The 16,307-nt window shown below is 33.6% G+C and overlaps 1 protein-coding gene across 5 annotated transcripts in view; it reads right to left on the bottom strand.

The window, feature by feature from the left end:
* Positions 1-16,307, bottom strand: part of GLS (glutaminase) — an 86,139-nt gene that overhangs the window by 29,401 nt on the left and 40,431 nt on the right. For 3 of the 5 annotated variants that reach the window (XM_010860832.1, XM_010860836.1, XM_010860835.1), the window contains 5 exons: positions 15,587-15,653; positions 14,986-15,036; positions 12,282-12,458; positions 6,306-6,437; positions 5,299-5,391 (listed from right to left, as the gene is read on the bottom strand). In XM_010860832.1, the coding sequence (XP_010859134.1) occupies positions 5,299-5,391; positions 6,306-6,437; positions 12,282-12,458; positions 14,986-15,036; positions 15,587-15,653 (520 nt within the window). Of the gene's footprint in view, positions 1-1,452; positions 4,340-5,298; positions 5,392-6,305; positions 6,438-12,281; positions 12,459-14,985; positions 15,037-15,586; positions 15,654-16,307 lie in introns of those variants that run through there. The other 2 variants (XM_010860833.1, XM_010860834.1) reach the window with 2 other exon arrangements.

Raw genomic sequence — 16,307 nt, 5'->3', positions numbered from 1 at the left:
ACAGTGTAGAAAGCAAATGTAACTGTGTTACAATTTAAAATAAAAGTGATTGAACTTGATATACTTGAATCTATGTTCATGCATAATTTTGGCTTTGAACTACATGACAGTGAATGGACAAAAGTCTACTCTGAAAAAATCTGAGTAAAAATCTGAGGGATGGGCCACAATGAATCATAACAAGCCCCACCTCCAATTCATCTGGTTTTAATTAAATATTACACTTAATATAAAATGGTAAAGGAAGAACTGAATAGAAAGCATGTTATTCATTAAAAAATTAAAAAATGTGCACAAGTTTTGGAATAAAGTTATTCCATAGAGTAAACTGTTGTAACTAAGAAGTCCATTATTTGTTGTATACAATCCTTCCATATAATAATTCTGGAAACTAAAGTCAGCTTCCACAGGAAATCTGATGTTCTTGCTTTCCCTTTTGTGGAGTTCTCCAATATCATTATTCTCCTCTCTTAACAGTGCTAATAGTGAATGGGAGCAAAACAGAAACCACATATCTTTAAAGGTAAACTGAAACAAGTAAAACATGCTATATTTTATAAGTTCTGGGTCAGCAAAAATTCAAAGTTCTTCTACAACAAAACCTAGATCAATGAACCATTTATACAGGACATACTGTGTAGAAACAACTGGTACTGGTTTTCAGAATATGAATGGATGGATAAAGACATAAATATATAGACATCTATTATATACATGTACACATACATGTATATAAATTATCATGATACAGACTGACAATATCAGTATATATTCAGTGGTTCTTTACACACACATGCATGCCTATGAAACTGCACTTTCAGACCAAGCTCTCTGAGTTACCTGTTTCAAAGGGACTAAAAACAACAACAAAACAACCCCAAATGTATCTTAAAAGCTAGTGATCACAAACTTACAAACTGAATATATCATGACACTGGAACTCCCTATTTACTAGTCCCAAACGAACATTATGGAAAAAAATGCCACAGATAAATAGAAATTTCTATAAACAACAGTATTTTCCCTTCAAACAGTTTTAAAAACGTCACCAATATATTTGGGATGTTTCTCTAGACATGAATGGAAAATTTCTTCAAACAAAAACTTAAAGTACTGTTATTTGACCTACAATGCACATACATTATAATTTGGACCATGCTGTAGAACTATACTAACTTCCTTCTGAAAATTAAATTTCTTAAAAAGTAGTTAAGGTGAATTTCAGTTTTACAGTTTTTCTACTCAACATAAATTCTACTGAGGCTTACAATTCTATTCTAACGCAATAATACTCTGTTTGATTTTAGCAACATTTCTCCTATTCTGGACAACTGATAAAGCAACAATTACACAGTGAATCAGTGATGTTCTTGCTCAGAAAACAGAATCTGTAAATGGAGGAGAGCTTTTTTCCCTAAGTCGTTAAGTGGAAAAACAACAAAAAAAAAAAAATTAGGAAAAAAGTCTTTATTCAATACTTCTAATACAACCAATTGAAAAACATCCTCCCCGAAAGTAAGAAAAAACCCACCAACACTATACTACATTAAAAAAAAAAAGAGAATCAAATGAAGCCTTTGAGTATTTCTATAGTTTCTCTTCACAGAAGTCTCAGAATTAACTAAAATTATAAAGCATTTTAATTATATCTTCATAAAGCATGACTTTTAAAGTTAAAATTCCATTTGTTATACTTAAAATGCTGGAGTTGCTTTTATAAAAAAAAACCAATAAAATCAGCTTAAAATAAATTTATTGTACAATACAAAAAGTAGGCATACTGGAAAATAAAAGGTACATTAATATACAAAGCAAATAAAAGAAAGCTAAATAACACAAATGGATTAATCCAAACACTAAGATAAAATGCACAACATTTATGCTAAAAATAAAATATTTCAGAAAGGATATGCATTTCAAATGAAATGTTAATGATGGAAAAAAAAAGAAAAACAAATATGCTAACTTCAAAATGCTTGAATATCAAGAATCAGTAATGGCATAAAACATTAAATTCAACAATACTGGGTACTTTTCAATAACTTTATTTGAAAAGGTATTTAAAATACTGAAAGAATCAAAATAATGTTTTTAAATCTGGCAAAGATTTTCCTCTTTTTTTTTTTTAAAGTAAAGTTTGAGGACCTATTCACAGTATCTTTCTTCTTCCATTTATACCTTCCTACAAAAACTTCTGGATGCTCATCTTTAACAGGATGAGTAGCTTAGAAAACCCTTCTCCACTGGTGTGTATTTAAGCCTTATCAACATAGTAAATGACACAAATTAACATCATTTTGAAATCTGTACAAACGTGGATACAATATGAAACATGAAATTTTCATTTTATAAAGTAAAACCCACCTCCAAATGAAACAGTAAAATATAACAATTAGAGCGTGGGAGAGGGGAGCCTTTTTTTGGGAAACTACCAATTAAAGACATTCAAGTCCCCAAACCACAAATAGCTCTGTGAATTAATACGAATCACTGTTCAAAGGTATAGCAGAGTTAAGGTATAAATGTATGGAGAGAACAGACACACCACTCTCACGTAAATGGCCAAACCAGAAACATCCAGTTAGGATATGCATCTGCACATCAGAGGAACAATTAGCCATAAAATCCTTGGCTAATATCCTCTAAAACTTACTGCATAACTATTTTTTACATATGTTTAATACTTCAGTTGAGCCAAAAGGCTTTTAAACAAGTTTGGAAGAGAACTTCTTTTCCTAATATCATAGTTCCCAAACTCATATAATCAAGACTTTCTACATCTGTGTTTGCACTTGCATCTAAACCATCTAGGAAAATACTTTTTTGCTACACTGTAATTACTATTTTAGACTTTACCCTACACCACCATGTATGCCATGACACTAAGAAACTATCAAGTTCTCCTTCTGACTCCATCCCTGTCCCTCCAAAATCTTGAAGCTCTTGGGAACTGTGGGGAGAAACAGAGAGGTATATGGAGGAAGGAAGAAGTATGAATAGGATCCTACAAAACTTTACAATTACTTTGTCAAGACAGACTTTAAACATTGTGAATTATCTCAAATTTAGGCTGTGTTGAACCTATAGTCCTCTTAAAAACAAGTTTTGATTCTCAATATTGCATTATTATAACTGAACAAAAGGATTAAAATCTAACAGGCATTTTAGTAGCATACTTACTATCTTCATACTGAATTCATTTCCTAACTACTTTCAAATAAAACAAGCTTTATGAGATGTAATTATAATTTATTGCAAAGTTCATTAGCATTTGTGAAATTATTATAATTATTAAAAGCTAAAAACCAAAATTCACCATTCACACTTAAATATAACACAGAAAAAGTTACGTGGGTAATATGAAAATAAAACTGTTCAGGTAAACATTTCACTTGGAAGGCAGCCACTGCTGCTCCTTCTGAGTAACCATTATAGGTTTTTAACAGTGAAACATGTCATTATCTTACATCAGAAATTCTTTGGCTGGAATGCTTTAGTAACATAAGACACCCCTGTACATAACAATTCTGACAGAACAAAGGAGTTGAAAGTGAAAAAGCAAAGATATTTTAAAGTGTTTGATAAAATTTTAAATAAATTTTAAAAAATTTAAAGCCAAAAAAAAAAAGTAAAGCAAATCTATCTGCTGCTATATTAAATAATTTGGAAATCATAATTATGGCTTTTTATTTTTGTATTTAGCATAGAAATACTTCATATTGCTACTGGAGACACCATGTCAATTTTAAAACTGGAAAATAAAAAAATGTGATGAAATTTATGAGTTCAATGTGTGGGTTTCAGAATCAAGAAATTACAAATTTCTGTTATTATTTTAAAATGGGATTATTTGACTACATATAGTTAAAATTTTAATTACACCAAGAAAAAATTTAAAGAAATTTTTCATTAAAAAAAAAAGTAAATCTGCTTTATTTATACTTTTTAAAAGACTGACAAATCCACTTTTTAATCTATTAACTTTACACAAAGACTTAAAAAAAAAAAAAAGCTTTATGGCTCCAGCACCCAAGGTTGAAAGCACAAAAAACTCAATAAATATAGTATGCAAAAAAAACTAAAGATGTTTGAAAGGTTAAATGAAGAACATTCTGAAACTAGAACCCATTTCTTTAGCTTTTCTCTCCCAGACTTTCCATTCTATATACTACAGTTGTAGAGATGTCCTCATTTGACTCAGGTGACACTTTTTTCCATACTGTCTCTTTTAAAGCAAGTTCTTGTTGGAGACTTTCATAGTCCAATGGTCCAAAGGAATGCTAGTTGTTCAAGCAACATACATAATTTATTAGTGCACTTGAGTGAAGAAAGGTCCAAGCTATAAAATGGTATTTTTCAATGATGAATGTTATTAAAATCTGTTAGCATTTTCACCCACCACCATTTGATGTTTTGCTCCATGTTACTCATGTTGACGCCCACGGAAGTTTCTATTTTTGTCAACTTTGCATAATTCTCATGTATTATTAAAAGTCACTTTGAAACTAATGATAGGAAAATTTACTTAGTATGTGTTAAAATTTTTTTCTACTTATAAGTGCTTCGCACATATTAGCTTCAAGTCTAGTTAGGTAATTTTATTCTAAACATTTCCACTTGGGATACAAAGGAATTTAAATTCAAAACAAGTCCCTTAATGCAGTAAACAACAATAAAGACAAAAACAAAATCTTGTTCCTGAAATTAAGTCCTGACTCCTTTAAAAAGGAGTATATATGTGCAAAAATATGAAGTCAAACACACTGATAAAAAACAAATATCACTTTAAAATAACAGTGTCAGAACAGTGCATTAAACACTTTCTGTAGAAAAATACTTCATCTATAGTGACATATAAAACTTACTATGAAGCTCTATAAGGTCTATCACTAATACTATAACCCCTTTCCACTTATATATCCATCCACATAAAGATAAACTTCACTTTGAGACTATAACTGACAAATATTAAGAGCAAAAATAGGTTTTCTCTTTATGGCATGCAGCACTTTCCAATATGTTTCCTTTTAACAGAGTCAATTCTTAAAAATACTGCTAAAACAGCAGAAAAATGGGGAGGAAACTCTGCTCCTAGGCTAACCAGTTTCAATTTAAATAAAACAGTAATATATAGTATGTATGTCCAGGATGATAACATCAACAATTCAACATTACTCATTTGTTATTAGTGAAAATATGAGGCCACTAACAATTAAAGTAAGTTTTATTTAAACTGGTGAACCTCATTTTCTCTCTCAAAAAAAGTTACATAATAACCTAAATAAGAATTTTGCTTACCCTCTGATCACCACCTTCTCTTCGAGGATCAAGTTTTTTAGCAAAGTGTCTCAAATTATCATAGTTATGGAAATTACACAGAGAAACAAGATCCTGTAATTAAACAAAACAGGTATTATAAGAAACTGGCTTAGTCAATGGCTATTGTTTTTCCATATTTTAACAAATTTCACTAATACTGTTCAACTTAACTACTATCTCAAAGAAAGTACCACTGCATGTTAATAAAGCTGCATAATGTATCAAGAAGACCGAAGTCAAAACGAGAAGACATGGACTACAGGTATTTGAAAATTTACTACCATAATCTTAAGGCTCAGGCACTCAAAATGTGTAACTTTCATTTTCTGTAAAATGGGCATTATAATAATAGGCCACATGAAGTAATTATTCTATCAAGTAACTATAGCACCACAAAAATGTAAAGAAATACTATGGTTACAATGTATTTTAATCTATAAGGAATCCAATGTCATTCTCTAGTTTTTGTAAAATACTAAAAAAACTGAAAAATCAACTGGTATTTTAAAAGGGAAGATCTGCAGAAAAAATTACGATACTCAGTGCAGACTCTAGGAATTAGTAAATGTAAATAAAACCAGAAGATAAAGATACTGAACTAGTTAACAGTAGTAGTAATTTTAAATCGCAGTACTTATTTCCTTTAAAAAAAAAAAAAAGACTCAATCTTTCACTTATGGTGAGGTTTAAATGACTTCTCCAAGTTTAATGTCTTTTGCTGATCTTTTAGAAACTGAAAACTAATTACAACCATGAAATTAAAACTTAAGCATCAGACAAATTTGTAATTTGTGAGGATGATTATATGGGAGCTGTCTGGTAGAGGCAATTTAAAGCTCCTTTGCAAACACTAACATGGCTATTGAGTAACTGACAGACTGGCAGTGAGAATGCAAACAGTCAAACTATGAAAATGAGTAATAAAGTAGAACCACCAGATGGCTCAACTTATATGATCATTATTTTCATTAAGAAAATATGCTTACATGACAGAAGTGAATTCCCTTAACACTGTTGCCCATCTTGTCCAGAGGAGGAGACCAGCACATCATGCCCATGACATTGGGGACAACTAAAAGAATGCCTCCAGCAACTCCAGATTTTGCAGGAAGACCAACCTGAAAATAGTTTGAAAAAATAGACACTTATGTTAACATTTTAAAATAAGAAAAGTTATATCCAACAATAAGGGAACTGGTTAAAATATTACAGTGTATTTTCATATAGTAGCATTCCAACATTAAAACATAGATAAGTATTAGATTGGTGCAAAAGTAATTGCAGTTTTGCATTGCTGAACTCTGCCATTTGATATTGGAACACACTCTTAAGTGTGGTAATGCTGTACATCATTTTAATGTACATTTCTTGCTTTATGTTTTTTTCTTTTTGTTAATGACTTATAGCATGCATGTGTGCCAAGTCATTTCAGTCATGTCCGACTCTTTGCAACCCCAGGGACTGCAGGAACCACCAGGCTCCTCTGTACATGGAATTCTTCAGGCAGGAATATTGGAGTGGATTGCCATGCGCTCTTCCAAGGGATCTTCCCAACCCAGGTATCGAACACACACATTTCCTGTGGCTCCTGTATGGCAGGCAAATTCTTTACCACTGAATCACTGGGGAAGCCCCAGTGACTTATTACTTGCTGTTTCTTTTAGACAGGGGAAGAAATCATGTTAGACAAAAAGCAAATTTCAGTGATTTTCTTATCCGAGTTCAAAATGGGTTGTAAATCAATGGAGACAACACACAACACTAACAACACATTTGGCCCAGGAACTGCTAATGAACGTATAGTACAGTGGTGGTTTAGGCAGTTCTGCAAAGGAGATGAGAGCCTTGAGGATAAGGAGCACAGTAGTTGGCCATCAAAAATAGACAATGACCAACTGAGAGCAGGATGACAATATACAGCCTTGACTTACTCCTTTTCCTATTTGGAACCAGTCTGTTGTTCCATGTCCAGTTCTAACTGGTGCTTGCTGACCTGCATACAGATTTCTCAAGAGGCAGGTCAGGTAGTCTGGTATTCGCATCTCTTGAAGAATTTCCCACAGTTTATTGTGATCCACACAGTCAAAGGCTTTGGCATAGTCAATAAAGCAGAAGTAGATGTTTTTCTAGGGAACTTTCTTGCTTTTTCGATGATCCAGCTGATGTTGGCAATTTGATCTCTGGTTCCTCTGCCTTTTCTAAAACCAGCTTGAACATCTGCAAGTTCACAGTTCACGTACTATTGAAGCCTGGCTTGGAGAATTTTCAGCATTACTTTACAAGCGTGAGATGAGTGCAACTGTGTGGTACTTTGAGCATTCTTTGGCATTGCCTTTCTTAGGGATTAGAATGAAAACAGCCCTTTTCCAGTCCTGTGGCTACTGCTGAGTTTTCTAGATTTGTTGGCATATTGAGAGCAGCACTTTCATAGCATCTTCTTTTAGGATTTGAAATAGCTTGACTAGAATTCCATCACCTCTATTAGCTTTGTTGGAAGTGATGCTTCCTAAGGCCAACTTGACTTTGCATTCCAGGATTTCTGGCTCTAGGTCAGTGATCACACCATCATAATTATCTGGGTCATGAAGATCTTTTTTGTACAGTTCTTCTGTCTTTTCTCGCCACCTCTTCTTAATATCTTCTTCTCCTGTTAGGTCCATACCATTTCTGCTCTTTATTGAGCCCATCTTTGCATGAAATGTTCCTTTGGTATCTCTAATTTTCTTGAAGGGATCTCTACTCTTTCCCATTCTATTGTTTTCCTTTGTACTGATCACTGAGGAAGGCTTTCTTACCTCTCTCTTCTTGCTATTCTTTGGAACTCTGCATTCAAATGTGTATATCTTTCCTTTTCTCCTTTGCTTTTCGCTTCTTTTCTTTTCACAGCTATTTATAAGGCCTCCTCAGACAGCCATTTTGCTTTTTTGCATTTCTTTTTCTTGGGGATGGTCTTGATCCCTGTCTCCTATATAATGTCAAGAACCTCCATCCATAGTTCATCAGGCACTCTATCAGATCTAGTTCCTTAAATCTCTCTCAATTCCAAACAGGAAAAGGAGTACGTCAAGGCTGTATATTGTCACCCTGCTTATTTAACTTATATGTAGAGTACATCACGAGAAACGCTGGGTTGGATGAAGCATAAGCTGGAATCAAGATTGCTGGGAGAAATATCAATAACCTCAGATATGAAGATGACACCACCCTTATGGCAGAAAGTGAAGAACTAGAGAGCCTCTTGATGAAAGTGAAAGAGGAGAGTGAAAAAGTTGGTTTAAAGCTCAACATTCAGAAAACTAAGTTCATGACATCCGGTCCCATCACTTCATGGAAAATAGATGGGCAAACAGTGGAAATTTATTTTTTTGGGCTCCGAAATCACTGCAGGTGGTGACTGCAGCCATGAAATTAAAAGATGCTTACTCCTTGGAAGAAAAGTTATGAGCAATCTAGACAGCATACTAAAAAGCAGAGACATTACTTTGCCAACAAAGGTCTGTCGGTCAAGGCTATGGTTTTTCCAGTAGTCATGTATGGAATGTGACAGTTGGACTATAAGGAAAGCTGAGTGTTGAAGAATTGATGCTTTTGAACTGTGTTTTGGAGAAGACTCTTGAGAGTCCCTTGGACTGCAAGGAGATCTAACTAGTCCATCCTAAAGGAAATCAGTCCTGAGTGTTCACTGGAAGGACTGATGTTGGAGCTGAGACTCCAATACTTCAGCCACCTGATGCAAAGAGCTGACTCATTTGAAAAGACCCTGATGCTGGGAAAGATTGAAGGCGGGAACAGAAGGGGACGACAGAGGATGAGATGGTTGGATGGCATTACCAACTCAATGGACATGAGTTTGGGTAAACTTTGCGAGTTCATGATGGACAGGAAGGCATGGCATGCTGCAGTCTATGGGGTCGCAAAGAGTCGGACACAACTGAACTGAGAGCAATCATCAAAGCTGATCCTCATTGCTACACGAGAAGTTGCCCAAGAACTCAACATTGACCATTCTATGGAATTCGGCATTTGAAGCAAATTGGAAAGGTGAAAAAAGTTTCTTAAGTGGGTGCCTCATGAACTGATCAAAAATCAAAAAAATCTTTGAAGTGTCATCTTCTCATTCTATGCAACAACAGTGAATCATTTATTGATCGGATTTTGACATGAAACGAAAAGTGGATTGTATATAACAACTTGCGACAACCAGCTCAGTGGTTGGACTGAGAAGAAGCTCCAAAACACTTCCCAAAGCCAACCTTGCACCACAAAAAGGTCATGGTCACTGTTTGGTGGTCTCGTGCAGGTCTGATCCACTACAACTTTCTGAACCCTGGTGAAATCAATATAACTGAGAAGTATATTCAGTAAATGGATGAGAAGCACTGAAAACTGCAATGCCTGCAGCCAGCATTGGTCAACAGAAAGGGCCCAATTCTCCTCTATGACAATGCCTGACGGTATGTTGTACAACCAAGCCTTCAAATTTGAACGAAATGGGTTACGAAATCTCGCCTCATCTGCCATATTCACCTGACCCTCGCCAATAAGACTACCACTTCTTCAAGCATCTCATTAACTTTTTGCAGGGAAAACACTTCCACAACCAGCAGGAAGCAGAAAATGCTCTCCAAATGTTTATCAAATCCCAAAGCATGGATTTTTACACTACAGGAATAAATTTATTTTTCATTGGCAAAAAATGTGTTGATTGTAATAGTTCCTACTTTGATTAATAAAGATGTGTTTGAGCCTAATTATAATGATTTAAAATTCAGGGTCCAAAACCACAATTACATTTGTACCAACCTAATATTTACCAATACGTTTGTAATCTAGTAAATGAAAAGACAGTTACAAAAACAAGGAGAAATTATCTCTTCCAAGATGATTCTCTGTGGTATACTGGCAGAGAAATTCTAAAGAATAGAGATAAGATGGTACTCATTTAAATTAATCCTCTTCAAAACATTTAAGTTTACATTATGTAAAATTTGACACCAACTATGATAAAAGACAAAATTACTGTCATCAGGACAGTGTTTTACTAATGGTTTATTAACAATTCGGACCTCTTACTAGAAGTAATCTTGCACAAAAGCAGCAAAACAAAATAATTACCTGAAGAGAACCTACTAATTTACAGCAAATACCAGGAACAATGGGAGAGTTGTTCTACCATTTCCCCACCCTTCCAATACTCTGACAAACTACATGAAAAATGATCCAGTTTTTTTTTCATTTAAAAATAAGAAAACAGAGGTAGGTTAAAGGGGAGAGTATAGATTTTTTAAAAAAATAATAGACACACAACAATCACAATGTATGGATAGCCCTTATTTGCATTCAAGTGAAATAAACTATGGAATAATGATTTTTAAGATCATCCAGATAATCTGAACATTGACTAAACTTTTAGTACAGTTGATTTACAATGTTGTTATTTTCTGCTGTACAGCGAAGTGATTCAATTATAAATATACATATTCTTTCTCATATTCTTTTCCATTATTGACTAAATACCTTGATGATATTAAAGGTCAAAATCCTTTTTAGGTTTTTATAGGTAATAATGTTGCTGTGGACTTTTTAGAGTCCTTATCATTTAGAATTACATACTTAACTATAAAAGGGTAGGGGAAGTAGGTGTAATAAAAGATGAAATAAGACTGCTCATGATAATTACTGAAGTTGAATGCCAGGTACATTTATTTTTTATTAAAGAACAGTTAATTTATAATGTTGTGTTAGTTTCAGGTATACAACAAATTGTTTAAGATATACATATAGTAAGGCCCCTACATACAAACCTTCAAGTTGCAAGCTTTCCAAGACGTGAATGTGCATTTGATTCCAGCAAGGAGGCAGAACCAGTGTCACCAACGCCAAACTTGAGTGAAACCATAGTCTGCCCTCTATCTCCTACTGCCAGTGATCTTTCAGCTCTACCATTTCCCCACCCCTCCAATCAGTAACTCTTCTTGCCTGTTCACTCTACGCCAGCCCCTTTATGCCAGCTGTTGTACTGTACTACTACACTTTATTGTGCTGTAAGATTAAAAATGTTTTACTGTTTTTTATGTATTATTTGTATGAGAAATATTATAAACCTATTATAGTACAGTACTATATAGCCAAATGTGTTACTTGGGTACCTACACTATCTCTGTTGCACTCACAAATTTGCTCTTGGAACAGAACTTGTTCATATGTAAGGGACTTACTGTATGTGTCTGTGTGTATATATTTCTGATTCTTTTCCCCTATATGTTATTATAAAATATTGAGTATAGTTCTCTGTACTATACAGTAAACAGGTCCTTGTGTCTGTGCGGCTGTTTCTCTATTCTGTATACAATTTCATTTGTATCTTTTTTTTTTTAAGATTCTATACAAAAGTGGTATCATATGATAATGCACCAATTTTTCTATGTTTAACATTTTCAAAATAAAATTTTAGGGCATTACAACTTGATATAGAATGGAATAAGAGAAGTCTCTAACATTTCACAAGTGGCAAATGCACAACAGAGCTCAAAGGAATGTATTTTTAAGTTTTAACTTGAATACACTTTAAATCCTTTAAAACAGCTATGGTTGTAAACAAAGATGCTGAACACCACAGTTATGCATGCACTCTTTCTGAACTTAAAGAATTCCTGAGGTACCTAATCACACAATATTAAATACTAGTAACTAAAAGTAAAGTCTGTACTAAGCTTCTACAGTGAAATGCCTTAAAATAAAAGTGAAAAGGACCTATAGATTAAACTTCAAGTTCTTAAGAACATGTCATAGACTGCTTAACTCTATTTCTTACTAATTCCGTAACAAATTAACCTTGAGAACAAGCCTCTCTCTCAAAAATTAATGGACAGCTCTAGAGGCAAAGTTCAAACTGCATCTTAAAAAGAAGCTAGTCCAGACTAGTTTCCTGCCAGAGAAATTAAGATCAAACAATTACTTACATGGAAAGCAAACTGCCCTGAGAAATCATACATGCCACAGGAATGCATCAAACTGAGTGTATTTCGAACTGCTTCAGGACTCAGTACTCTTTCACCAGTGATTGGGCAGAAGCCACCATTAGCCAGTGTTGCTGCCATCACACTAGCTGACTCACAAGTTACTTCGATGGAGCACAGCTAAAAGGAAGAAAAAATTAAATTCTAAAAATTTAGACTCACATTATTTTAGTACAGTTGACCTCTCAGACAATCGATTTTATCTAGTATTTCATAGAGATCTGAAATCTTTTTTCCAAAGGGATAATCTGATGTCATTACACAAAGATTTAAATTTGAACAATGTCCCAGCCCCTTTAACGTTTCTCCTAATTCACCAGTTAATTCAGTCTTTCAATGGCAGAACTAGGATAGGAAGAGCTAGACCTTTAGCACTAAGAACTGTAAATTGCCTCATGTGTGATATTCAAGCTTGCTTAAATATTAATGCTTTCTGTAGGATATATAAACATAATTATTTTTAACTCAACAGGGAAAACAGAGGGATGACCTATTTTTAAAATAAAGCAACATACATAGGTATTATGATACTTAGCATCTACATGAAAAATTGCTACTTTAAGGAAAAAAATATCTGCCATCTTGCCTATAATAAAGCTCAGTATCCTTATATGGCAACACACAAAGGACTACAGGAAAAAATCTAAGTTCTAGCCTGAATGCTCTGTGTGCCTAAACCAAATTTGTTGCTTTTACACTGCTTATTAACATTCAAATAGCTATTTGATATTGACTATGATTCCTGGATATGGTATAATGAATTAAAAAAGCAAAGTCCAAGCACACTGTAGGGTAAAATTTTTGCATTCCAATACAATCAAAATAATGGAAATAGTTTACCAAACCAAATCCAAATTTACCCATAAAACTACAACAATTAATAAATGCTGCTTTAATTTCATTAACAGCAACCAAAACTGAGGTGAAAGTGGAAGAGAAAGAGAAGATAGGAAGAAGAAAAGACTGAGTTCTCAACTTACAATATTCTTTACTCATAATTCAAGATCTATCAGAGGCACAAAAGGGTTTGGAAATAGCAATAAGGGAAACTAATTAACTGCAATGAATCAGAGAACTGATTAGGGGCCACTTTTTGACTGGTTTTTACTTTTGCCTCATTATATTAAAACCCCTTCTCTATTTCTCTAAAACTACTGAATCTACCTATAACACAGACCCACACAGCAAAGACGTATAGTAAAGGTGATTTAATTATGAAAAGCTTTCTAAAAGAAAAAATATTTGAACTCAATGACCAATTCCTAATTTATAATTAGTATTAATGGAAATTTTGTTTGTCATAAGGTGATACTTCCAATTCGACAAAACCCAATTTAAGAGTACTCTCCTGGTACCCTGACAGATGTTCAGTTAGATGCAGTCCTTCTCCAAAAGAGCAATTAAATTTTCCATGGCTGTCTCCTGATTTCTGCCCTTAAGCATGAAATTTCACAGTAGATTACTAGTACCTAAGCTGTAACAGTCAAATATGTGTACCAAAGGAAAAGAAACTTTAACATATGGAAGAAATCCATACAGGCTAGGGAAAAAATAAGGGCCATTGGATAAATATGACACTGAACTTAATATAACATGTTATAGCCGCAAAGAAGCTTCATATACATCTTACAAACTCATCCAAGTAATGCAGGAAATTAGATCAAGCTTATGCCACAGATAATGAAGCCAGGGTTCAGCAGCTGGAACCAAGTCACATGGCTAAAAAGTGGCCAGGTTAGATTTTGATTTTCTGTTGACAGTCTGGATTACCAAGTCATAGTTCTTCACACTGGGCAGGTGACAAGCTGAGACTTGGATTTCTATCAAGATCTACTTCATTATCAACTTTCCTTACTTGTTTTTTAAGATTACTAAAAGGTTAAAATTAAAGAAGCTTAAAAAGTAAAGCCAGGCAAATGTTAGGTGACACAGAAATTAACAATAATTAGTTACTATGTAGCTATTAAGTACACTACAAACTCATTAGAAGCACCAATGGATCACTTCTTGGCCAAGTTCAAGTATAGAAGCACCAATGGTATTAAATCTGTAAGAATGAACTGAAAACATGACAGGAGGAAAAGGATTTCTTCTTCTAAGGATGACTATCTTAACTTCAATTCTATACCACGGAAGATACGTAAATGGTCTTCTCCGCCATGAATATGGAAAGCTACTTTAACTTATTAGAAAATCCACTATGTGACACTGTAGAAATGAACTAAACAAACAGAATATGCCACTTTAGAATGCTGAATGTGAACTTTTTGATAAATAAACAAGTAACTCTTTCAAAGAAAAATTTAAAACTAAGAAAACAGTGCTTAGTTTATAATAAAGAGAAGCAATTGCTGGAGCTGTACATTAGTTTTCATACTCCTTAGATATAATGTTTTTATAGAAAAAAACATTTCCCTGTTATATTCTAAGATATTACAGGCATAAGACTGCATTTAACAAGGACTTTTCCCCTAAAGTTAATGGGAAATGACTTTCTCTTGGCCTAGAGCCAAGATTTCACAGAGGCATTTCTATTCTAAAAAATGTGACACATTATATACATATATACACAGTTATATACATATATACATAGTGGGTATATACATATCCATTTATATACATAGTTCATACAGTTAAAGTAAGTTACCTGGAAATAGAAGTCCAATATACCAACCATGTCTGTGCCTTCTGGGAAACACTGAAAAAATAAATGGGCAATTGAAAACACAAGCACACAGGAAAAAAATGCACACAAAGAAGATACATGGAGATTAAATTTAAAATATACACACATTTCACTCTGAGAACAAAATAGGACACAATCTATAAGAGTGCAAACACGAAATAATGAAGAATAAATCAAAGTAATATCACATATATATTTCAAGATACTAGTTTAACTGACAATAATAAATTGATTCATTATTCATGAACCAAATTACTGGACCAGACACTTAAAATTTAAAAATCAAGTATAACCGACAATAGTCAAGGGTTATACTTTTGAAAAATAGACCAATCCTTATGCAAAATCTGCATTAATGTAACTAGGCAAATATTTGAATGCTACCAAATACAACCTGCTTGAATAATATTAATACTTTGATAGTATTAATTGAAGAGTGTTTTGCAAAAACTTCTGCATGTTAGTTATAGGTAGTTATTTAAAAGCTATTGTTTTTAGTATATATCTCTCTATATTTTATTAAATGAAGGAATAATCTGAAAAAGAAGCAAAATTCAAAAACCTTTTTTTCCTTTAAGTAATATCCTATTGCAAAATTTCGATCTCCACTTTCTCTTTCAGACTGAAACCTAGAAGAAAAAAAAACACATTTGCTCTATTTATATACCCTCTGTAAAAGCATGATTGTTCTGTAGGTTAATCTGAATAGCAAAGTGCAGTATAAAGAACACTGACCCTTAGAAAGAGTCAAGGCTGCTGGGTTCTAGTCCCGGTTCTGTCAACAGGTCAGCTATGTGGCCTTGGGCATGTCATTTAAGTAATAATTCTTTCTGCATTAATTTTCCCAGCTGTAAAAGAACTGAAATGAACTAGGCCCTTTCTAGTCTTCATATTTTGTGACTTAAGAAGCTAATTTTTAAATTACCAAATATTCAATTATTAAAATTTACCCTTAGTATCTTCTGGCTTCCCTAAAAGAACAGTAGTCAATTTCAACTGAGGGAATCTATGGAAATTTAACTAAGACACATGAAATGGGCCTAACAGCATTTGCTGGATTAACAAATTTCTGGGGAGTCTGGGCAGTGGCAAATAATACAGTATGAACAAAGTTATAAAAGACAAGACTTCATTGAAGGATGCAAATATTCTGATGTGTCTGGGAAACAGTTTCATGGAAAAGAGTGGAAAAATACCAAACCAACAAAGGAGACTAAAACCAAATTATCAAGATTCAGTTCAGTTCAGTTGCTCAGTCGTGTCTGACTCTTTGCAACCCCATG

The sequence above is a fragment of the Bison bison genome, unplaced genomic scaffold (assembly GCF_000754665.1).
Source record: "Bison bison bison isolate TAMUID 2011002044 unplaced genomic scaffold, Bison_UMD1.0 scf7180017864471, whole genome shotgun sequence".
Lineage (NCBI taxonomy): Eukaryota > Metazoa > Chordata > Mammalia > Artiodactyla > Bovidae > Bison > Bison bison.
This window is presented reverse-complemented; position numbering and strand designations above follow the sequence as displayed.